The sequence below is a fragment of the Castor canadensis genome, chromosome 16 (genome assembly GCF_047511655.1).
Source record: "Castor canadensis chromosome 16, mCasCan1.hap1v2, whole genome shotgun sequence".
Classification (NCBI taxonomy): Eukaryota; Metazoa; Chordata; class Mammalia; order Rodentia; family Castoridae; genus Castor; species Castor canadensis.
Genome location: NC_133401.1, coordinates 71,192,169 through 71,215,244, shown reverse-complemented (window position 1 = coordinate 71,215,244; position 23,076 = coordinate 71,192,169). Strand labels below are relative to the sequence as shown.

At 43.7% G+C, this 23,076-nt stretch overlaps 1 protein-coding gene and 1 long non-coding RNA gene across 7 annotated transcripts in view; one reads left to right on the top strand and one right to left on the bottom strand.

The window, feature by feature from the left end:
- The window catches only part of LOC141417974 (uncharacterized), a 253,122-nt gene that overhangs the window by 90,461 nt on the left and 139,585 nt on the right, over positions 1-23,076 (top strand). The gene's annotated exons all lie outside the window — the stretch shown is intronic.
- Positions 990-21,465, bottom strand: LOC141417973 (butyrophilin-like protein 9). Of its 6 annotated transcripts, none has more exons than XR_012442582.1 (12): positions 21,293-21,465; positions 17,402-17,536; positions 15,478-15,825; positions 13,829-14,110; positions 10,444-10,572; positions 10,221-10,253; positions 9,949-9,969; positions 8,778-8,798; positions 8,552-8,578; positions 5,404-5,430; positions 3,655-3,798; positions 990-2,606 (listed from the first exon to the last, which is right to left on the bottom strand). XR_012442582.1 is itself a non-coding variant. In XM_074057555.1 (12 exons), coding segments are annotated over exons 2-12 (1,623 nt in total). In that variant the 5' UTR covers positions 17,514-17,536; positions 21,293-21,465; the 3' UTR covers positions 990-2,605. The 6 variants fall into 6 exon arrangements, 5 of the variants coding, with proteins under 5 accessions (XP_073913656.1, XP_073913657.1, XP_073913658.1 ...); XM_074057555.1 differs by having other exon boundaries at positions 3,655-4,276; XM_074057554.1 differs by lacking the exon at positions 990-2,606 and having other exon boundaries at positions 2,685-4,276.

Sequence of the window (23,076 nt, the reverse complement as noted above, 5' to 3'; positions counted from 1 at the left end):
TGGATATACCCAGGAGTGGAATGGTTGGATCATTTGGTAATCCTATTTTATAATTTTCTGAGGAATTGCCATGGTGTTTTCAATAGTCCTACCAATAGTACACAAGGGTTCCCTTTTTTCCATACCCTGGCCAAGACTTATCTTTCATCTTTTTGGATAATAGCCATTCTAACAGGTGTGAGGTATATCTCAAAGTGGTTTTAATTTTCATTTTCCTGATGATTAGTGATGATGAACTGCTTTTTCATATCTGTTGCCTATTTATATTTGTTTTGAGAAGTATCTATTTAGTTCTTTTGAGTTTTATCCCTATCCTTACAATCTTATTCGTGCTGGAGATTGAACCCAGGGCCTCACACATGGCCAGCACAAACTCTACCACTGAATTAGAATCCCATCTCATTCTAATTTTTATACATTGTTGAAGTTTTTTTGTTTGTTTGATACAGTGTCTTGCTATGTTGCACAAGTTAGACTCCAGTTCTTGTGTTTAAGTGATCCTCCTGCTTCAGCCTCCTGAGAAGCTGGGACTTCAGGAGTGCACCACCGTGTCTGGATTCTTTTGCCCATTTTTGATTAGGTTATTTATTTTGTTGCTATTGAGTTGTTTGAATTCCCTATGTGTTTTGATATTAGTCTGTTATCATATGTATGGTTTGCAAATATTTTCTCCCAGTCCATGAGTTGTCACTTCACTTTATTGTTTTCTTTGTTGTGCTTTTTGGTTTGAGGCAATCATATTTATTTATTTTTGTTAATGTTTCTTATGCTTTTAGGGTTATATGCAAAAGCCTTGCCGAGACCAATGTTATGGAGTAATTCCTCTGTGTTTTCTTCTAGTAATTTTATGGTTTCAGGTCTTAGGTTTAAGTCTTTAATCAATTTTGAGTTGACTTTTATATATTGTTTGAGAAAAGAGTCTCACTTCTTCTGTTTGTGGATAAAAAATATATTTTAATGTTATCAAAACCCACTTCTGAGTAGGACCCCAAAATACTTGCACAGTAATGCAAATGATTCTAGAAAATAAAACTTCCTTTGCCTGAGTATTACGTGTTCTAGTAAAGAAATAACTACATCCCAACAGGTGGCCAAGTATATTTTTGTAAGCTTACTTATATACTTATTTTATTTGTTGAGAAGCAAATCACAATAGATGGCCAAACACCCCATGTGGCATTACAACCCAGTTGCTGCAGCTGGGGTCATCAGAGCCCATCGTGAGTAAATCTTCCTGTTGTGAACTGAATGTTTATGTCCCCCAAATTCATATGTTGAAGTCCTAACCCCCACTGGGATGTAATAGAATTAGGAGGTGAAATTTTGAAGGATAATTAGGTCACGAGGAGGGTTGATCCCTTGTGAATAGTATTAGAGGGGTACCCTGAGGCTCTATTGATCTTTCCACCATGTGTGGATACAAGGACAAGTGAGCAGTCTATAATCCAGAAGAATCCCTCTCCAGACCCAGATCATGCTGACCCTGATCTCAGGCTTCCAACTCCAGGGCTGTGAGAAACAAATTTCTATAGCTTATAAGGCCCAGTCTCTGATACTGTTTCTATAGAAACCCACACTGACAAAGACACTTCCCACCTCTGCTCTTAGTAATGTTTCATCTGAAGCTTGGAAGTGACCATCTAGAAGAATCTGCATTACCAAAATCAGCAAATGCTCTTCATCTTTTTTCAGAAAGCCAGATATTAAACACCATTGCATTTTAAAAATCATTATTTTCATTCATACTGCTATTTATTTGCTTTGCAGTGTGGGAGATTAAACCCAGGACCTTACCTATTGAGGCCAGCACTCTAACAGTGAGCTACACCCCCAGTCTTACTGCCATATTTTAAATGGATTATTAAAAAATAAAGCGAAAACATCACATCCCATTCCCTTTAATACTTAAGCATGCATTTGTTTTTCTTTTTTGTCCATATTGGGGATTGAACTCAGAGCCCAGTCATGTCAACCTCTGCCCTATCCCATTCCCATCCCTAAACTGATAGAAATCTCAGTCTTATGAAGGGGAAAAGAAAAGGAGAAGGAAAGAGGAAAGGAGGAAAGACTAGCTCAGCTGCAAACTAAACTTCTCTTCCTGGACTTTGGACCCAAAATCAAAGCTCTCTCTGTCTCTGTCTGTCTCTGTCTCTCTCTCTGTCTCTCTCTCTCTCTCTCTATATATATATAGTGCCTAGGGATTTGAGAGTCAGTTGCAGACATTGTGGAAATTTACCCCTAAAACTTTCACCATATATTTGTGAAGAAACGAGCATTCTCCTGCATCACCACTGCACCAATTTCTCACTCAGAAAATTAACTTTACATAATATTTTAATATAGAGTCCCTATTTCATTTTCCTCATAAACTAATATCTCATCACTGGTGTTGTAAATTTAATTACTTGGTCAATCTTACAGATTGCCATTGCAAAGGTAACCTTTTTCCTTTAAGTCTAAAAGAAGTTAAGGCTGTGGAACGTTCTTGTTCTCCAAAATGCATTCACCCGGTGATAACTTTTGTCTATTCCAATTATTTCCATGGTGTTAAGCTGGTTGCTTTTCATTTTCTATTTTTCCTTTTACTTCTTTTAGCTAGACTCCATCTGTAAAAAATAACTTCCAGTTTATTCTTTAAAAAAAGAAATTTAAATATCAATACAAACTCATGGATTTTTAAAAAATCTCTGTGTAATAATTCTTTCTTGCCTCCCCTCCCGCAGAGCTTGGGATCTAACCCAGGGCTTCCAACATGCAAGGCAATGCAAGGCAAGCATCCAGCCCCATTACTGTTACTGCTTTTAATGTTCAAATTGACCCATAATTGGTCAGGGAAACCTTTCCAAATGGGAACCTACACACTTTTGATTTTTGCATATGTGCTTTTATTTTTAAATATTTATATGTATTTACTTATATATGTTGAATGACAAAATTATATTTGTGGTATATAACATGCTCTGATATATGTATACATTGTGGGGTGGCTAAATCAAACTAATATATGAATTGTCTCACATACTATTTTTGTGGTGAGAACATTAAAAAAATCTACTCAGCAATTTTCAAATATATAATACATTATTATTAACTATCATCACTATTTGCACAATAGATCTGAACTTATTTTTTCACCCATTAGTTTCTAGCACTGATATTTAAGCTTTGGACTTTCTTTGACCCAGTGTAGAATCAGCTATTTCTCCAACTTCATTTTAGTAGGAAATGGTATTTACAACTAGCATTTGAGCCACTGTGAACCCATTGCCTATCAGGTCATTACTTCTAGATTTTGTAGAGCTAGCACATATATAGAAACGAATAAGACAATACAAATGAACTCTGATCCCGTCCAACAGCGTTTCTGCCATTCCAACTTCTTTCCAGTTTCCCACAGCGAGCATCCCGGCTATCAGCAACAACAGTGTATTTTCACTCAATTGCTGAATGCTACCATGGACACAAACGAGCTTTGGAAATGTCTCTTTCCTTAAAGAAAATTATATGCACACATCTACATTGGCAAAGGTCCCTCTCTTTGTCCCTTTAGGCTTTGCTGACATTTTGGTTCCTGTATTCCTTGGCTCTGGGGGAAGCTGGAGAGCAAAGACTTGATACCCAGGACCCAGCCCTGCGGCGAGGAAAGCGCCTCACCATGGGCCCACAGCGGCATCCAAGGGCTCAAAGGGCTGTAACCAGGTGTCCTGGTCGTTCTCTTCCGGGATGTGTGCCCCTCTAACCGGCAAGTGGCAGACAGTCAGGGGATCCGGGAGTTCGCTGCCATCGTGGGCTCGGGGCCTGAAATACAGGCAGAGAGTCCCTGAGAAGGAGTCGGTGAAGGTGAAGATGTGGGAGCCATCGGACACGTTGAAGAAGGCCAGCTTTCCCGCCTCGTAGTCCAGGAAGATGCCCACTCGGCGGGGCGGCACGCGCAGGGTGAGCGCCACGCGCTGCGGGTCCAGCACGAAGTACTCGCAGCCGTTCCACAGCCCCATCACCCAGTAGCCGGCGGCCGGGCTCAGGCGCGCGGGCTCCGCGCGCGGCACCGCGGCCAGGCACGCGCCCAGGAACCAGCGGCTGCGGCGGCCCACGTGCACCTCCCAGTAGTGGCGGCCCGTGACAAAGCGCTCGCGGCCCAGCACGCACGTCTGCCCCAAGAACCGCTGAGGATCGCAGGCTGCCAGGCTCTGCGACCCCCGGCACGACCACACGCTCTTGCCATCCTCAGAGACCTCCAGGCTGGGATGCGCGGTGGCTGGATCCAGGGTCATGTCCACTACGCAGAAGCACAGGGTTAGTGCCAGCTAGGGAGATTCCGGGACTCTCCTGTGTAACCCCCGTAAAGCAAACTTTTAGTTTCTTCCAGTGGAACAATCCATGGAATTGTCACCTTCCACCCCACTCTGGCAAACCCCGTTTCCTTGTCTTTCTCCCCAAATGGCATGCATGCAAGTCACTCCTCTGCATTTGAAAGTGGTGAGAAGAATGTTGTTCTTTCTCTGAACTAGAGGTTCCTGATACTTGGTATCATGAGAGAAAACAGACAGAAAATAAGGTAGATTCATGGGATGGAGCCCCTGTGCAAGACAAAGGAGCTACTGACTGGTCCTATTCTTGCTGGCCCTACCACTCAGTGACTTTGCGATCACCCTGTGAGCTCTGGGCCTGGCTTTCAGGCACTTTCAGGATTTTTAAAACTGAAAGGAACATCGGAGATCCCCTAGTCTGTGCCATGCATTCATTCCATCACCACTGCCTCCGCCTCCTCCTTCTGTTCTTCTCTCCTTCCTACCCTCACTTTCCACTACTCCTCCTCCCTCCTTCCTCTTCCTCCTCTTTCTTCTACCTTTTCCTCCTCCCTTTTTTCTTTCTTCTCTTCCTTCTCCTCCCCTCCTTCTTCCTCTTTCCTTCCCTCCTCCCTCTCTCTCTTATCCTCTCCCTCCCCTTCCCCTTTCCCCTTCTACTTTCTGTTTTTTTAAGTTAGTGTCTCCCCATGTCCTCCCTGGTGTCCTCATGCCTCAGCCTCTTGAGTGCTGGGATTAGAGGGGTGTACCATCATGTCTGGCCTGGGGATCCTTTCTATGAGATGATCTGAGAGCTCCTTTCCAGACTTTGCATTCTGCCTTGCAAATAGATCCAAGAAGCATGCTTCCTGCCGTTAGGAAATGAACCTGGCAAACCTGGAAAGCTATGTGTGGGAGCATGTTTGTGTGTGCATGTGAGTAGGAAGACATGAGTGCACATGCTGCATGTCTCGTGTACATGCAAGTGTGCTGTGTGTCTGGTGTCCAGGCCCTGGTCGTGGCTCCTGAAGAAACCTGACTTTAATCTCAGCTCTTGTCATCCCTTCTACTTAAGATCCAGTCAAACCAACTTGCGCATCAGTTTTTCAGCTTCAGTTACCTGCATATTGTTGGGCTCCTCTCCACTCTGAAACCAAACACAGAGGAAAAAGAGGCTTAGAAAGCTGAGTCGGCAACTCTGGAACCTTGAGGGCAGCTCAAAATGCATGAAGGATGGCATTTTCCTGAGAATTTGGGGTTGAGTAAAGCCCTAGCATCAGCACTGGGTTCTACAAAGCTGTGTGCAGACTGAAGCAGTGCTAGGAAGAGCAGGAGTTGGAAATGAAGCCTCTTCTCTGACTGGTTAGAGGCCCAGCTGAACATTGCTCCTTCCAAGATGTCTTCTGGTCACTCTGTCTTTCCACAGTGGGTCTCCTTTCTTAATGAGCCATTGTGACAAAATTTCTATTTTGTTTCCTCTTGTTCTGTTTTGTAACAAAGAGTTGACCAAAAGCAATACAAGATTTTTTTCAGAGCTCTACACATTTAATCCTGGTTTTGTATCAGAACGAACCAGTAGAACTTTAAAAATATGTAACTCTTGCATGGAATAACTCAATTCTGTAAAATCTTGATTCTCCCCAAACTTAATCTATAAATTCAAAACAATCTGATGCAAATCGATTTTTGGATCTTTAAAAGAACTTTATAAATTTTTTCTTGTAATCTGTATCTTAAGAATATCTATTAACTTCAAAAAGGAAGTAGAATGGGGAAGGAGGACTTGTCCTTTCAGATACCATAAAAGCCATAGCAATAACAAAGAATGAGGTGGTAGCTGGGCCAGTGGACACACCCATTTAGACATGGGAACTGAATGAACACTAAGGGTTACATCTCCACCTGGATAGCATTGGGGAAACAGTCTCACCAAACAGAGGAAAATCACTGGATTTTCTTCTTCCACCCAGAAAATGGAGAATTCTTAGGTTAAAGACTTACACATAACACATATTGTTATAGTTTGGGTCTGGAATGTCCTCAGAGGCCCTTGTATCAAAAGCTTTGTCCTCAGCTTGGCAGTATTGGGAAGTGGAGGAAACTTTAAGAGGCGGGGCCTCATTGGAAGACTTCCAGCCATAACGGAGAATGTCCTTAGGTGGATTAGGACCCCAATCTCTCCTCTTTCTATGTTTGCTTCCCCGTTATGAAGGGAACAGCTTGCTCTACCAGATGCTCCCACTCCTCTCTCAATGTGCTGCCTTACCACAGAATCAAAGGCCAAGTGACCATGGATTGAAACCAAAATAAACCTTTCCTCATTATAAATTGATCATCTCATGTGTTTTGTTATAGAAACAGGAAGCTAACACACATATAAAGTAATACAAGAACATAGAAGAGAATATCTTTGTGACTTATGTGTGGCAAAGATCTTCTTCAACAAAACTTCAAAAACACAAGCCATAGGTAAGCATTTCCTGAATTTGATTTTATAAAAAATAGTAACTTCTTTTTTTTTCTGGCACTACTGAGGTTTGAACTCAGTGTCTCACACTTGTTAGGCAAGTGCTGTACCACTTGCGTCAGATCCTGGTATCTCCATTTTTCTTTTGTTATTTTTCAGATAGGGTCTTGTGCTCTTTGCCTGGGTGAGCCTCAGCTATGATCCTCCTATCTATGCCTTCCACTTGGCTGGGATCACAGGAATGCACCACAAGGCCTAGTTTATTTTGTTGATTTGGGGTCTAACTTTTTGCCCAGACTGACCTTGAAATATCATACTCCTCATCTCCACCTCCTGAATAGATAGGATTATAGGCATGAGCCATTGAACCAGGTAAAAAATTAATAATTTCTTTTCAGCAGTGGAACCTGGAAAGGACTAATGCCAGATGACATAATGGAAAAAGGAATTGACAATACCAATGTGGAAAATATATACATATACATACACACACACACACACACACACACACACACACACACACACACACACCAAGAAAAAGACAGCAACCCTTAAGAAAAATGGGCAAAAGTTGTGAACTGGAGGTTTTCAGAAGAGGAAGCCACAAAAACCAACTAATATAGAGGGGTGCTCAAACTTTTTAGTAGTCATTGAGCAATCATTTATCCTATTGTCTGTAAACTTAGAAAGCTAGCTCACGTTGGATGCGTGCACACAGAACCTCTATGTAGTGCCGATGGCAGGATGGTGGTACTCTGAAAGCCCTCTGTCCCACTAGTGGACAAATCCCCACGGGCCAGCAATTCCCCTCCTGTGTATGCATCCCAGAAAAATCTCCATGTAGGGTGATAGGGACGCATTTGAAGCTATGGATTCAATGTGGTCTGAGGTGGTGGGGAGTCAGAGGCAGCCTGGTTGTCTACTCCAGGAGAGCAGCTGGCTAAAGTGGAGTGCTCTGCAGCAAAGAGAAACAGACCAGATGCTCACATGGGACAGATATTCAAATGAGGTGCATGGAAAAAGCAAGAAGCAACATGAGACTGTGCATGTCATTTACATGACTAAAATGTATACGCAAAATAGGAATTCACATTTTTAAGAATACATACTGAAGATGTACAATAGACTGTTTGCCCTATTGGGGGAATACTGGGAATTATGGAGAGAAATATTTACATATATTATAATGTGCCTCTCCAGACCCACAGGCAGTCTTTGAGTATAGACACCAGGTGATTGTGACAGCAACCAGGATAAGAACCAATGGTTTCCAGCATTTTTAGGCTTCAGAACAATATAAAAATAAACATAAAGGTAAAACTGGAGTCTAGCCCCTATTAAGTGATGTAGAGTAATATGTGCAGTCAGGCTTGGAATGGAGGCAGATGAGTGGCAGGTTAATCAGGGTGAGTACCAACATGCTGCAATGTTCCTATGGTCCCTTGTGTATGGTGGCTTGACCTAGTGATTCGGCTTTTTTGACTTACAATGGTGTGAAAGACATGTGCGTTCAATAGAAACTCTACTTCAAGTTTTGAATGTGAATTGTTTTTCAGGCTAGTGATACATGGTATGATATTCTTTGGAGATGTTGGGCAACCATACAAGATAACATGGTGAACTGACCAGAAATCTACAGTGTGCTGTGTTGCTGAGCTATGTTTGCCAGAGTTGGGTTCATTAAAAGCATTTCCAACCAGGATATTTTCAACTTATAATGGGCTTCCTGGTATGTAACTCCATCATGGGTCAGTCAGGAAGAATAATGAGAACGAGTGGGAGAGAAATAGGCTTCACTCACCAGCCTGGCCTTCACTCCTTCTCCAGTCTGAAATAGCAAAGGAAAAACAGAATAAGAACATCAGGGCACTGCAGCTTCCCTGTTCACACATCGCATTTTACACCACCCCTGCTGTTTCCACCCTTCTCCAGCCACCCAAGGAACCAGCAGTGCTCCACCCTGGGCTTCATACCTGGTTGGGACATGAGATAACCACGATGGAATAGTTCTAAGAGGGGTCACTTACCAAGCTCTGTCTGAAGCTTCTCTATAAGCAAAACAGAGAAACCATCAATGAGTGGAATCATCTTCCAAACTTCTTCCTAGGTTACTAAGTCACTGAAGAGGTTCCTTAGTCTTAAACCACTGCTAACCAAAACCCCATCCTTGTTTCCAACTTGCCAGGATTCCACATGCGGGATTCTGATGCCCCATCCTAGTCATTCAGAGGTAGAAAGCTGCACCAAGCTGGTTTGCTACTAAGAGTTTTTACCCAATGCTCAGATCTGGTTTGAAGAAGCTACTGCTTCACCCTGAAATCACAACCTTTTCCTGGGGAGGAGCTCCTGATTAAGTCCAGGAAAATAAGTACAGCCTGTGTAACTCTCAGGGTCATGTACCGAGTACTTCAAATGCTGGAAGAACATCACACTCAGTTGTCCCCTGGCATGATGTCAAAGACTCTGAGATTTTTGTCACTAGAATGCTTTCTTTCCATCTCTCCACTTTTTCTTCTCCGTAAAAACAAATGTTCCTGGGAAAGTTAACACTATACACTAAATACAGTCATGGTATTAGAGTAGTTTTGTTTGTTTTCCCCTGCAGGGCTAGATATATTGAAACCCTTTCAGTTTTGTCTGGAGTTTTTCTAGGACAGCCACATTTTGGTCCTTGAGGTCTTCTTTCTACCCATGGGGCCTTATCCATCTCCCCTTCTTCTGAGCTTGCTCATCATCTTTTGTAAACGCCCCCCCCGCCGCCCCGTAATTTCAAGTTGATATGCTCCTCTGGGGGGAAAAGTGAATTGATAAAGTATTCAAACCTTAGTGCAAATAAAAGACTGCCCCCCTTCCCAGTGGCATTTGCACTAAAAAGAAAAGGGTGTGTATCCTAGGAAGATGAACCAGAGGGAGCAAACGTTTAATGTAGAATTTTAACTGAATCATGTAGTTTGCAGGAAAGGGGCTGGCAGAGTCTGTGTAAAAGTTCTCCAGTCAGATTTTGGCAGCTGTGTACCCACAAGGGTATGCACCCATTGTCCTTTCAGCCCCTTTGGAGAGGAGAAGCCTGTAAGGCTTGGTTTAGAATTAAATGGGTACAATCCATTTCTCCCCAAAAGAAGCCTAAAACCACAGAAGGTCTCCTTCCATCCCAGTGGTTAGCAGCCTACACTGTGGGTCGGGAAACCCCAAACTTACCAAGCTGTGCAGTCAGTTTTCCTGGAAAGGAAAGGAAAAGAGGAATCTCAGGTAGGACAGATCCATGGTCACTGAAGTCTCCCTGTGCCATGTCTGGGCTGGACACAATCCAGTGGAGGGAGGGAAGGGGAAGAGCAAACTTCTGTCCTATTCTCTCTCTTTGCCCTGCTCCTAAATCCTTCCTCTTGCTCAATGGTTCTTTTTGGTGACCCAGACCCTCCTTCACACTGCTCAGGGATGTGGGCTTAGAGTGCTTCTCCACCCCAACTTACCTTGGTCCTTCTCTGCCTGCTTCTTTAGCTTTGCTGAAAGGAAGAAAAAAAGAGGAGAAGATTGATTATATGTCCTCCCATGCCCATTTCTTGGTCCCATTCCAACTAGGGCAGGAGGGTGCTTCCATAAGCCACTCTGGGGTCCAGTACCTGCCAGGGTGTCCCTCAATGTCCCCTCCACCATGTTCCTGTGAGCAAAACCAGTCTTGAGGGGCATGCATACCTTGGGACTGCCGCTGCTTATGAATGTAGTACAGTGCCAGCGATGAAAGGAGGGCCAGGAGGAGTGGCAGTGCCACCAGGGTCCCAAGGAAAGGTTTCTTCCAGGGAGAAGGTCCTGGTAAAAATATGTCTGGAAAATACCCCCAGAGAGTTGTCTCCATTTAGGTGCCACTAACCACTGAAACAAGACTGTCTTGGACCCCCTGTGCTGGCAAATCTTTCAAGTGTCCTTTGTTTGGCTGACTAAACCTTCTGGGCCCCCTAGAGTCATTGTAAAGTGATTGTGAGAGCAGGTGCATGGCTTTCTCTTCTGGTGGGATCAGGTGGAATGGTGGTGAACTTGAACTTGCTCAGAGGAAGGAGAAAGTGATGTAAACTGCAGGAAGTGAATGGAGGTGCTAGTGCTGCTCTCACCCCTGCTCCTGCTTAGAACTGACCTCCTTCCTTTCTTCCTGCTCCTGCTGTATGTCTGAAGGAATGGAGAGTCCACAGTGTTTTGCTTATGTCTGAAGCCCAGTAATTGTTCTACCCTGCTGTGGAATCCACAAGTTGTCTCTTTGCTTCTTGCAATTGGTTTCTACGTCATTCTCCACACACCTTTGGAAGAATTGCTAACAAAGCAGTACCATGCTAAAGCTTGCTCCCCAAATCCCTAGGGGGGGCATCTGCTCCAGGCAGGATATGGCCAAGGCCAATGCTAAGGTGGACAGTGGCCAGAAGATGAAGAGAGGAGAGCAAAAACTGACAGTAACCCTTTAGAAACTCTTGTGGCAATTTAATAATTCCATTTTTAAATGGTACTTTTCTCTCCAAAGTCTCCCTTTAAAGAACATTTTTATCTTTTAAAACATGGTGGTAAACTATACAAAACAAGCCTATCACCTTAGCTGTCTCCCACCCCTTTGTTTCAGGTGTTGGGAATCAAACTCAGCACCTTGTGCATTTGAAGCCAGTGCAGTACCCCTAAGCTATACTCCCAGCTTTCATCTTAACCATTTTTCTAGTATTCAGCTGAGGGGTATTAAGAACATCCACATTGCTGATGGATGTCATCAGCATCCATCTCCAGAAATTTTTCTTCATCCCAAACTGAAACCCTTTATCCACTGAACACTGATTCTTCTCACCTCACAGCCTAACACCACTATTCCATTTCTTGTGTCTGTAAAAATTTGACTATTGTAGGCACTTCATGTAAGTGAAGCCATACAGTATTTTGTCCTTTTGTGTTTGGCTTATTTCACTTAGCATATGTGGTCTACTTCTTTTTTTTTAGTTTTGTTTTTCTAGAGCTGCATTTTCATTGTACCTTACAAAGACATTAAACCACAATGGATTTGTCCTTCACCACAGATGGTTTTCACAGCACAAACTCGGGGGTTAAAAGCAAGGACTTTAGAGTTTGATGCCTCCTTGACCTGTTGCCCTCAACCTTGGCCCTCTGTTCCAGCCCCTCAGGCCTCTGTGCTCTTTCCCTCTACTGATTCACAGCCTCTATAAAGGAGTATATACATACAAAAACATACACATATAAAATTATATGCAAACTTAATAAATAATAAGCAATATAAATTTACAACAATGATAACAGGTTCTCAGAAACTGCTTTTGCTAAAAAGCCCTGACTCCTCACTTTGGCCCAAAAGTTGACTAAAAGCAAGAGGAAAGCCTGGCACCCCTGCTTTCATTTTGTCTCTTTTTGCTCTGAGTCCTTTTCGTGCAATCACTGTGAGTTCCAGGAAGGACAAGACTGATTGACAACATCTTTATGAGAAGGGACTGAAATTATGCAGATCACAGACCACCCCTAAGTGAGGGCAATTAACTACAAAGGTGAGGCTTCACTCTGGAGCAGGAGTGATCATCAGGAACCAGATTGCTCCCCACAAGTGATGACAGCACTGACAAGGAATCTCTGGAAGAACCAGAACTGAGATAATGATCTGCCAGGCCACACTTTGCCTGGGACCACTTAATTATGTATACCTCTTGCCCTCTGCCCAGCTTCTACCCCTAGTTAAGCCCAAAGAGCATCCCACCCATCTTCAGGGTGGGATGAAAGGCTTGCTCTGCCTCGTCTCATGGTGTGCCTGTGCCTCCTGATAAGTTTGCTTTCTCTGTCCTTCACAGCTATTCTTCTCTTTATTTGGTGTATTGGGGTGAGTGGCCAGACCTGACATTTTGGCATATGGGAGTTAGGCCTTTGGCATAGAACTCTGGCTACAAATTTAGATTTATGCGCAGATCTAAAAAGAAAAACAAAACTGGATTTTCCTTATACAAACAGAGATATTCCTTCCTTCTCCTTTCTCAGAGCATTTCCTTTAGGGAACTTATAAATTCTTTCTCTATTCCTTTGACTATAGGTAAATTATTTTGACACCTAAACAAGCCTCTTGCCAGTTTTACAACCCAGTTTTTTTTAGGGGATATCTCTTTGACATACAAACATTAAGAACAAAACACTCATCTCTGCCTGGCTTCAAGTTGTTACTATATGTTTGACATAGAGATATGAGATGTTTAATTTTGCCTTTGGATAAAGACAGCTAGCACAGATGGCCATAGAATGAACTGTGTGTGATGAATGATGCTGCCAGGTCCTCCAATATGAGGACAAATTATTGTTTATCTTGAGACCATGTATGCTCAGTGGGTTCGATATGCCTGACCCAAAGGGAGAGATTTCTTTCTGGTCTAATAATGCAATAATTGATTTAGACTGATGTGAAACAGCCCATAGGTTGAGTTTTATTCAACTCTTAAAACAACTTAGAGCTATGAACATTAAGGCTGTCCATTGGGTGCCTCCTAATAAGATTTTGATGCTAAATAATAGCCTAAACTTTAACTTTGCCTAAACAGCTACTTCCCCCAGTAACCCTTTTATAATTCATAGACATATCCTGTTTCTCTCGGGCACCCTTCTCTGCTTTGTTTTTCTCTTCAGCTACTTCTGCCTTCCAGGGTATGATGTGGTTTACTCATTGTATTGTTGTCTATTTTGCCCACTCTGAGGAGAAGCTGAGGGTAGAGTTTTGGGGTACATTGTGAGTGCTCTATTTGTAATTGTTTGAGGGATGAAATTAGGGACACATGGGTTCTCATGACGATCTCTAACAAATAGAGTTTATGGGTTTTAGTGTATGGCCTTTGGCATGGTATTTTTGTCTCCCTAGGGTCTTGCCCATCTATTGTTTGGGTAGTCAGCTGCATTCTTAGTGAGCGTCTGATATCTGATTTGATGACTTTTCAGATGTTAAGCCCAACTTGCCCCACCAGGTTGGGACTCAGAATTATTGTGTCCTTACCAACCACCTTTGGGCCAAATGGGACATAGAAAATGTGAAAACTAGGATAATAATGGTGAACCAGAGCCTACTGACCTGCTATCTGCACCACAAACTCTTTCTTCTGGACCAGCAAGGAGTTCTGGATGGAACAGGACACATTGCTATGGGCTCCCTTTAGGACAACCACAGATGTTTCAAGACTGAACAGGCCTTGGGCATTCTGGATGATTGCTTCAGATTCTGGAGGCAGGCACTGACCCTGGTGGTCTCTCCACTGGACGGTAGGCTTGGGGTACCAGCCACTAGAGCTGCATCTCAGCTGAATGCCTCCTTCCTTGAAGCCCTCAAGGGAGATGTAAGGGTCTGAGCCAAATCCTGGGAGAGGCAGGAGGAGTGAGAAAGATCAGGCTACTTCCCTGAAGGTATGCCAGAAATCCATGGCACCATTCACCATCTGAGCCATTTGAGGTCACTGTATTGGGAACTGTGACTGCTCTTCATGTGTGTGGGTTAGAAGTCTCCAACCATGGATAGTAAATAACAACTTAGATTAGCACTGGTATTCAGGGGCAGTACTATCCCTGAGGGTTGTTCGGAAACATGGATAGGGGCTATACATATTATGCAAGGGAAATATACAAGGGGTAGCTCCCTAGAATGAAGAATTACCCACCTCAGATTCCATTAAATTGTCTTCTCTTGATTCTCAGTAGAGTTCAAATGCCTGGTATATATACTCCTTTGTCTCCCCATTCTATCTATCTATCTATCTATCTATCTATCTATTTTTTGCAGTGCTGGGGATTGAACCTATATCCTCGTGAATGCTAGGCAAGTAGTCTACCACTGAGCTACACTCCAAGCCATATATTTTGAATTCGCAAAAGATTATTAACATGGTTTAACTGTTAATTCTCTACATAATGCATATTAAGAAAGTTTTGAGCCTTTCTTCATCCTTTTTATTCACACACCTTAGGCAGCCAGTTTCATTAGTTTCTGGTTTATCCTCTTTTTACAATGTTCCTTCTTTCTTATACACAAAAACATACCATCAAACCTCTTTCTCATCTTGATTTTTTTAAAATCTTAATAATGCATCTTAGGAATCATTTCACATTTGCTCATTGGGTTCCGTCTCATTTTTCTAGCTGCAGAGTATGGACTGTTCCACGTGTGTATGAACCACACTCAGCTCCTAAATGTGGTTATTTACAATTACAAACAATGCTACAAAGATTAAATTTACACAAAAGCCTTTCTTATATTGGAGGTATCTGTTCAGGGTGAATTCCTGGAGGGGGAATTGCTGTGTCCAGGAATAGACGCACAGGCAATCCTGTTAGCTATCGCCAAATATCCCTGCCCTGGACTTTGAGCTTTACCAACAAGATAGTGGCTGACTTGCCACTCCGTGCCTCCAGCCTTTTTTTGTTGTTGTTGCCTTTTTGCCAGTTTTAGGCAAAAATTATGCATCTTTATGTAGCTTTAGTTTGTCTTTCTGTCATTATGGGTAAAAATGGTCATCTTTTCATAAAGGGTCCTTGTGTATTTTTGTGAAGTATTTGTTTCTTTTTTTTCATTTGAAAATGGACCTATCGCTCCCTTTTTAATAGTGCTTTTTTTTCTTCCTTCAAATTAGGGATATTCTCCATGATTCTAGTCCTACTTGAGCAAAGCATCTCTGTCCAAACTAACCCTTTTCTCCTTGTCCTCTGCTGATGCTTGGCCAGGGCACGCACCTGCTACCTCCAGCTCCCAGATGGCTTCACCCGAGAAGTCGCCAGACAGAAAGCGGCACCCGTAGGGGCCCTCGTCGGAGGGAACCACGCGGCGGAGGTGCAAGCTCACGCTGCCATCTGCTATCTCGTCCATGATGAGTTTGGTCCTGTTCTGGAACCGCGCCATCTGCTGGGCGAAGAGCTCCTGCCGCTCCTGGTAGAGATGCACCACGTCCGAGGCATGGCTGCGGAACCAGCGGATCTCCATGTTTTCAGCATCCTGGTATGGTGACAGGTGGCACGGGAACTCCACTTCTTCTCCGACTAGAGCCAAAATGGACTCCCCAGGGCCTATTACTTTTACCTCCTCTAGGAAGACCAGCCAGAACAAGGGGCAAAATCAACTCTCTTCAAATATATATTTATCTTTCCAAGTCAGACATCCACAGTAAAATATTCAAATGACAAAAGGAAAGCGTCTATGAAGACAATCAACCTGGTTTCTTGAAGAAGTAACTGCCGTGACAAAAGTGTGAGTACAGGTTAAAACGTGGAACATTACAATCAGACACAATGTGTAGTGCTGGGTTGGTCATTGGTTTGACCCAACTGGGTGCAAATGTTCTTTGGGGGACTGAGTGAATGTGGCTGTGACAGAAATGAAATGCAGTATTTGTCCAAAAAAAGCAATTATTAAAAACAATATGCACACAGGACCTTGAGTAAAAATTTGCATATTTGCCTAAGTGTGCAAAGAAAAAGACATGGAAAGAGGGACACCAACACATGGGAGTGGATATTTCCTATTTTTGTTTGTCAGATTTACCAATTATTTTTTCAAAAAATAATACACATGTACAGTTTCCATAAAAATAAAAATATATAAATAATCTTTAAGGGTTTCCTGATCCTTCTGCTGCTGAGACTTACGTTGATCTTTCATTTAATCATTCCCTTATTCCACGGTGTCTCCATGTGGTCTCTCTGCTCTCCCCAAACCAGTCCTTTTTGCTTTTAGTCCTGTTTCCTTCTTTCTAAGTTCAGCCAAAATCTGTTCCTAGAACTCAACCCTGGTAGATCCTTTGTCATCTTTCACTTTGGCCATAGATCATAGGTATCTTTCTTTGTGCCATTTGGGACACATGGTTTTCCACTGGTTGTATCCCCAACAACTTCCTATCCTCTTCCTTTTCCAGGGTACCCTCAGCTGTCTCTCCCACACACCTGATTTCTGACTCCCTGGCTACACCCTGCCTCAGTTTTCCCTCGATCTGTCAACTTCCTGGAGAATGTGCATCTCACAAGGTTGCACATTCAGCACAAACAGCACCCCTTCTCTATTCCTGTGCTTGGCTTTCCAGGAAGGGAGAATTGCTCTTATTTATGCTTCGCTCTGCTCTCCAAATCTTTGGATATGGTTTTCTTGCAGCAGTTCATGTCATATCCATTCCCTTCCTTTGACAAAGAGCTGCTTAAGGACCTGGGCTATGCCTCAGTCACCCTGATATCTCTGGTTCCCAGTCTAAGACATTAGTTAATCCATTTGCACAATTAATTTACAGTCTCTTTTGGTTGCTTCTTTTGTGATAGATCTATGCTGAGAAATCTCTCCTGCTGTTCAAAAGCTATGAAGATTGAATTAAAAATATTTTTCCAATTGCATCAGCACAAATACAGATCAAAAAAGAGTTTCCTAGTACCCTTTTGTCATTCTTTCTGCTGTTCCTACCAGGAAGGCTCCTGAGAAGTGTACAAGGGATGCTGAGGACTAGCAAAATGGTGGAAGAGCACAAAGGTGCTGGATGGTGCTCAGGGGCAGTGGCTCTTTAACAACTGGGATAGAAATCATTATGTATTTTAGCAGCTGGTGGAGGATGCGGGCAGAGTTGAGACACTCACATCCTGCTTGGCAGCATTGCATATGATTGCAGATCAGACACGCTACCTGAGATGGCTTCCTTAGGCTGAAGGAAGAGGAGAAGGTAAGTAAGGAAGAAGAGACTTCTGGGAAGAAGTCCTGGCTTCAAAAATTCCAGGGATACTGGGAAATCTGCCATCTGTCATCAGCAGAGAGAGCCACCTAGAGAGGGATAAAGCAATGCTGGTTTAACATCGGGCAGGCAGCTGGACTCAGCCCATCAGGCCTGAGATCGATTGTTGCCTCAATTATTTCCTCCTGACTTTTGAATTTCTTAACAGTGCCAGTACCTGGATTTTTTTAAACCATGACCGGACATGAGAACTGCTTCTAATTTTACCTCGAGACACTTGTCATTGACCTTGTTCAAACTCACATTGCTGCAAGTGGACTTAGCTAAAGGGTCCCAGAGGAAGCAGCTTCGGAGGTGTGTATTGTTTAGAGCCAAGAATAGAGCCATACATTGTGGGGGGCTCAGCATCACCCTTCTCCAGAGTTAGTGACGAACCCAAACAAAGGGAAATCTCTGAAGAATCTCAGATGCATTTTTTTCTCCCTTCCTTACCACTATGACCCAAACTTGGTTTTCCTTCTTTTTGCCCTGGAACATCAGGTCCACAAAACAGAGGAACAAACACAGAGTTCTGTTCTTTCTGAATGGAGTGTATGCCTGGTGGCCGCCTGCCAACTTCAATGGCATCCTGGGACACTTTCATGCAGTCCTGAGACCTCAGGTGGTGATTACAGGGGTCAGTTGCTGATCACTGTTCTGTGTTTACAGCATCTTTGGGGCCCCAGTCATGGAGTCATCCCATCTAACCATCCCTTCTTCCACCTCTGGCCAAGGGGACCCAATCCCAACCCCAACAAATGCCATCCTTATAACTCTAATGCCCCCTTGGGTCCTGTGGTAATATCTCACAGTCTAGCGGTCAACGATTCTGGTGTAATCAATGCATCTTTGAATTCACATTTCCCCTGCAGTTAGTTGTAGGATTTTAGGCACACTTTTTAACTAGATAAACCTTAATCTCTTTGCTTGAACAATGGAAGAAACCAGTGCCAATGCAGAGGGTTGTTAAGCCTTCTGAAGGTTGGCAAAATACTCTGTAAATAAATTCAGCACCTCCTTCTTCCTTCACCTTCCAAACATCTGTTCTTCATCTTCTTCCAGCACTGTCTCTCTCTCCTTTCACTCTATCACAGCAACACCTCCTACACACCCCAAGGAAGAAGGTCTGCAGTGGGTTCCTGCCCTCCAGCACCCTTCAGTTCCTTTTTTGCTTTCTGCCGCCATCATCCCTACTGCGTGGTTATCCTTCTGCAGACCCCCTGGTGTCCTGCAGCCACAGAGACCCAGTTACACTGTCAGCAGTATCATTGGTAAGGTGCCAATGAAGAAATATAAAAGCTGTTGGCTCGTGCAACAGAACATCTATCAGAGGGAAACGAAGGATGGATTTCTGTCTGAGTGTCCTATGGGCTGGGAAGGACCCAGATTGACAAGAATATAGTGTGTGGGGGGTCAGAGGCCTGAGAGATGAGTATTTGAGGTAATGGAAGCACTGAGCTCAGATTTAGAGGTGGGGTGTGGTGAAAGCAGAGGAACATGATGGGATCCAGACATGCCTGAGATGGATTTCTCAGATGGCAGAAGTCTGCGACCTCTCTGGAGGGAGACTGGCTTTTTAGATGGTTGGAAGTTATTGGAATCATTATTCACAAAATAACCAGCTTGGTCAGGGGTCAAGGCTCTGGCAGAACGATCTGACCTCTGACCCTTTGTGGCTGATAGCAGGAATGTGTGTGTCTGTGCCAGGCCTAAACCACAGTGAGGGAATCCAAGCCCAGGCCACATTTTCTGATGTTCCTTGTTATTTCTTTTTCTTCCCTTTTGTGCCTTGTTCTTTTCTTCTAGACTCTAGACATAGATGAGATCCCTGCTAAGGCACAGCCACAAGAGCATATCAGCATCTAGCTAATGCCTTCCAAAACAAGAGGGGCTCAGACAGTTTATGGATCCATTTGGACAGGCTCCATTCTGAGGAATTAGTCAAGGCTTGTATTAGGTGGTAAGATGTCTTCTCCCACAAGGGGGTGATAGGGCATTAGACATGCCCCAGGTTGGGGGTCAGGTGGCCTCAAAAATTGAGCATTTGCTCTAATCACAGACCAGGAGGCTGCTATCTCTCAGAGGGCAAGTAATTGGGTCAGTGTGTTCCAGGATATCGACTTGCTAGAGGTTCACAGTTACTTCTCTGTTGTTCTACACCCATGTGATTTCCATCACTAAAGCTAGAGGAAAGGAGGTTGTAAACACACACACATACACACACACACACACACACACAGTAATAAATATTAACACAAATTTAGCACTCCTCTCTACCAAGTACTTACTATGCCATAGGTATTATTACTACTATTGTTAATAAGTGTGAATTGTGGATAAGGAAACTGAGGTACAGGGAGCTAAGGGACTTGTTCTTGCATACACAACCAGTGGGTTATAGAGTGAGATTCCCACCTAAGCTGTTGGCTTCAGAGTCTTTGTCTGTGCTTCTTCCATACAGATCCCGTGCCACCTGTGTGTGTGTTAGGGCTGTGTACACCCAGCCCTGGTCAATTCTATAACCATGATGTTGTTAGTAACCACCTGACCTCAACTCCAGCTCACCCTGACCAACCTCACAGATGCACTAAAGAAGAGGCTGGGTCACAAGTCATCCAGACACACAGCCAACCAACCCACTCACCAAGCACCAGGAAAACAAATTTTAAAATCTCACAGACAAAACAATTTAAACCATAGTGTTCCTAAGACCTTGTCAATAGCACTTTTTCAAACTGGAGGCACACATGCTTAGTCTCTTTGTTCCACACTCAAGGACATTGCCTGGAAAGCTTTTAATTGAAGGTCAATGGTCAGGCAATTTCCTGAAGGGAAGAGTTAGTGGCTCCAGAGGGGCTGACAGCCGCTTCATATCCTAAATAGCACCTTCCTCCCCACTTGCTGCCTGAAGTCTGCTATTTCCTACCTCACTCTTTAGTTTAAAAGCTGTGCTGGTGGAATCACATTACACCTGCTGTCCTAGGAGCCCTGGAGCCATTTACTTCTGAAGTCAGATCAGAATAAAGTTGTACACACTGAAATGCTGCCAATCACCACCCACAGAAAGACAATTTCTCATGGTCCCTCTTTCTCTTTCTTCATTCCTTTCCCTCATGCTCTCCCTGTTGCCCACCTGTCTTGTTCCTATTCTTTCCTGTTGCATCTCTAATTCCTAAAACAACCCCATGTTCTCTTGACTTCCAGTCCCTTGGCTTTTGAATCTTTCTTTAAAATTACTATGTTTTGCATTGCTATTTTTACAAACTGTGTAATTGGTGTTTTTGCATTCTCCTATCCTTTGTCTTAAATCATAGGTCCCAAGAGGTAGATGGGGTTTTTCTACCTTCCCATCCTCCCCCTGTTCCAGCACCTGCTGCAGTGCTTTGACCTCCAGCAGTTACCAGTTATTACTCTTACCTACACCACAAGTATTGTGATTACTAATATTAGCAAGTATGAGTGACACATAAGGAAACTGGCCTCATGGTTTGGTTTCGATAGGCTCATAAGAGACCTTCTTAGTCTCTAAGGGAGATGAATCACCTCAGAAGGCGAGCCTCCAAAGGATGAATCCTTTTCATCTGAGGGAAAAGTGGAACACATCCGAATTCCGCCTTCCCAGTGGAGCTAGCCTGAATGAGTATCTGCCCACAGCCACACTTGAAACACCCCATCTGGCCACCAGGCTCAGTTGTTAAGATGACACCACCCAGGGTATGGTCTCCCCAGAGCCTTCCACCATCATTTTCTGCTTTTCATTTCTGAAAGGTGGAGGTTAAGATAGGTGTTGAGAACAAGCCACATACCTTTCAGGTAGCAGCAAAGATTCCAAGTGGCAGATGAGTCCTGGTGATCTCACTTTTCCTGCAATGGGGATGATTGTTGTGAAGTGGGCTGGCAGCTAAGTTCAGGGAGACAGCTTATTTGTGACAAAATTATTCACCTATCTTCCACCTTAGGACATATGCTGTTGTCTCAGCCCTTTGCTATAAAACCCAAGATGGATAGAACAAAACGAGGAAGTCTCCGTCATATCCTGTCTCTGTGAGGAAAACCCACAAACTAAATTCCCATGGAAAATGTCCCTCCAGGATCTTAGAAGGAGGACAAAGATAACTGAGAGCTTTACAGAGCAGAGTACAAGCTGCAGGGGCACAAGAAAAGGCTCAAGTTGACTGCCTAGATCTCTGTGTAGGCTGAGGTGGGGCTCTAGGAAAACAGAACAGGTCCCTGCGTAGCACCCCTTTCCTCACAGTCACAGGGAAAGAGAGACAAGACTGCATTCTCCAATAAAGGTTGAGAAGGGGCTTATTCTCAACTCACAATTCACCCAGCATATCCTTCTCTGCAGAGAAAGGCCAGCAAGGAAGCATTGCCATAAACACAACCTGCACGAGCTGTTCACGTAGTTTGGAAATGGAGCAGGACTTTATATTAGAATTGCTCTAGTGGAGCAGAGTTCAAAAGAGAAGTAGACCATGGTATGACTTTGGTGCTTGTGGGAAAAAAGTGAAGTGGAGCGAGCTCCAGCCACCTGACTGAACCACTCACTGACTTTCTCCCTTGGGGCAGTTCAGAGCTGTGGCACAGGACAACTCAAGCACATGCAGGACATGCCTAGGGACTCCCTGAAATGCCTGATATTTGTAAAGATGCCTGTGAAGGTTCCAGAGATCTGCATATGAGGAGGTTGAAGCAAGTTATGGATACAGTCTTGAAGGTGACTGCGTTCAGACAGGTTAGTGAGGGAGAAAACTTGGGCCTACTGTGTGCTTAAAGATGTCTCTAGGGCAGCAAAAAGGGCTGAATGAGGAGACAGAGGAAGGCTCAGGAACAGATTAAACTTAATGTGGCCACTGAATAAAGAGTATGATCAGGGAAGTAGTAAGGGTGAGGGGAGGGGGCAAAGACATTCTCAGTGGAAGGGAGGTGATTAGCATATATTGGGAAAAGAAAAGGCCATGAGAGAAGGCTGAGAAAGCAAAAATGAGGGTTGAGAGGTAGAGATGAGACAAATAACTAGATGAACCCTGAAGATGAGGGAAAACATTTTACTTTATAAATGCAAGAGAGGAGTGGATTCCCCACCTCAAGTCAACCTCTCCTGCCTGTATAATTTTTCCCCCAGTGCTGGGCTTGCCATGTCAAATTTATGAAACTTGCATATAAAAAGACAGGCTGAAAAAATAGATTAGACTAAGTTGCTGAGGACTTTGACACACAGGGAAGTGGAACATTGCTCTGTGGGGAACCAGAAACCATTAGAAATTCAAAGGACCTAAAGTGATTCAGAATTGAGAAGAAAACGTGCAGTTGTAGAGAGGACTATTAGGAAACATTAATCCTAAGATTGCCCTTCCTCTGGGTTCTCCCAAGCTGCCTGGGGAGAGGTCAGAATGCAAACAGAGAGTAATTCCTATGACTCCCAGACCAAGCTAGGAAGATAACATCTGCCACTGCTTGCTCATAGAATGCATTGTCCAGCAGAAACTAGAACCCCAACTGTTTCCCATCACACCTGCTGCATAAAGGCATCTCCCATTCCAAGGCTCCAGGAAACACAGAAAGCCATATTCAAAAAGCGGGTGAA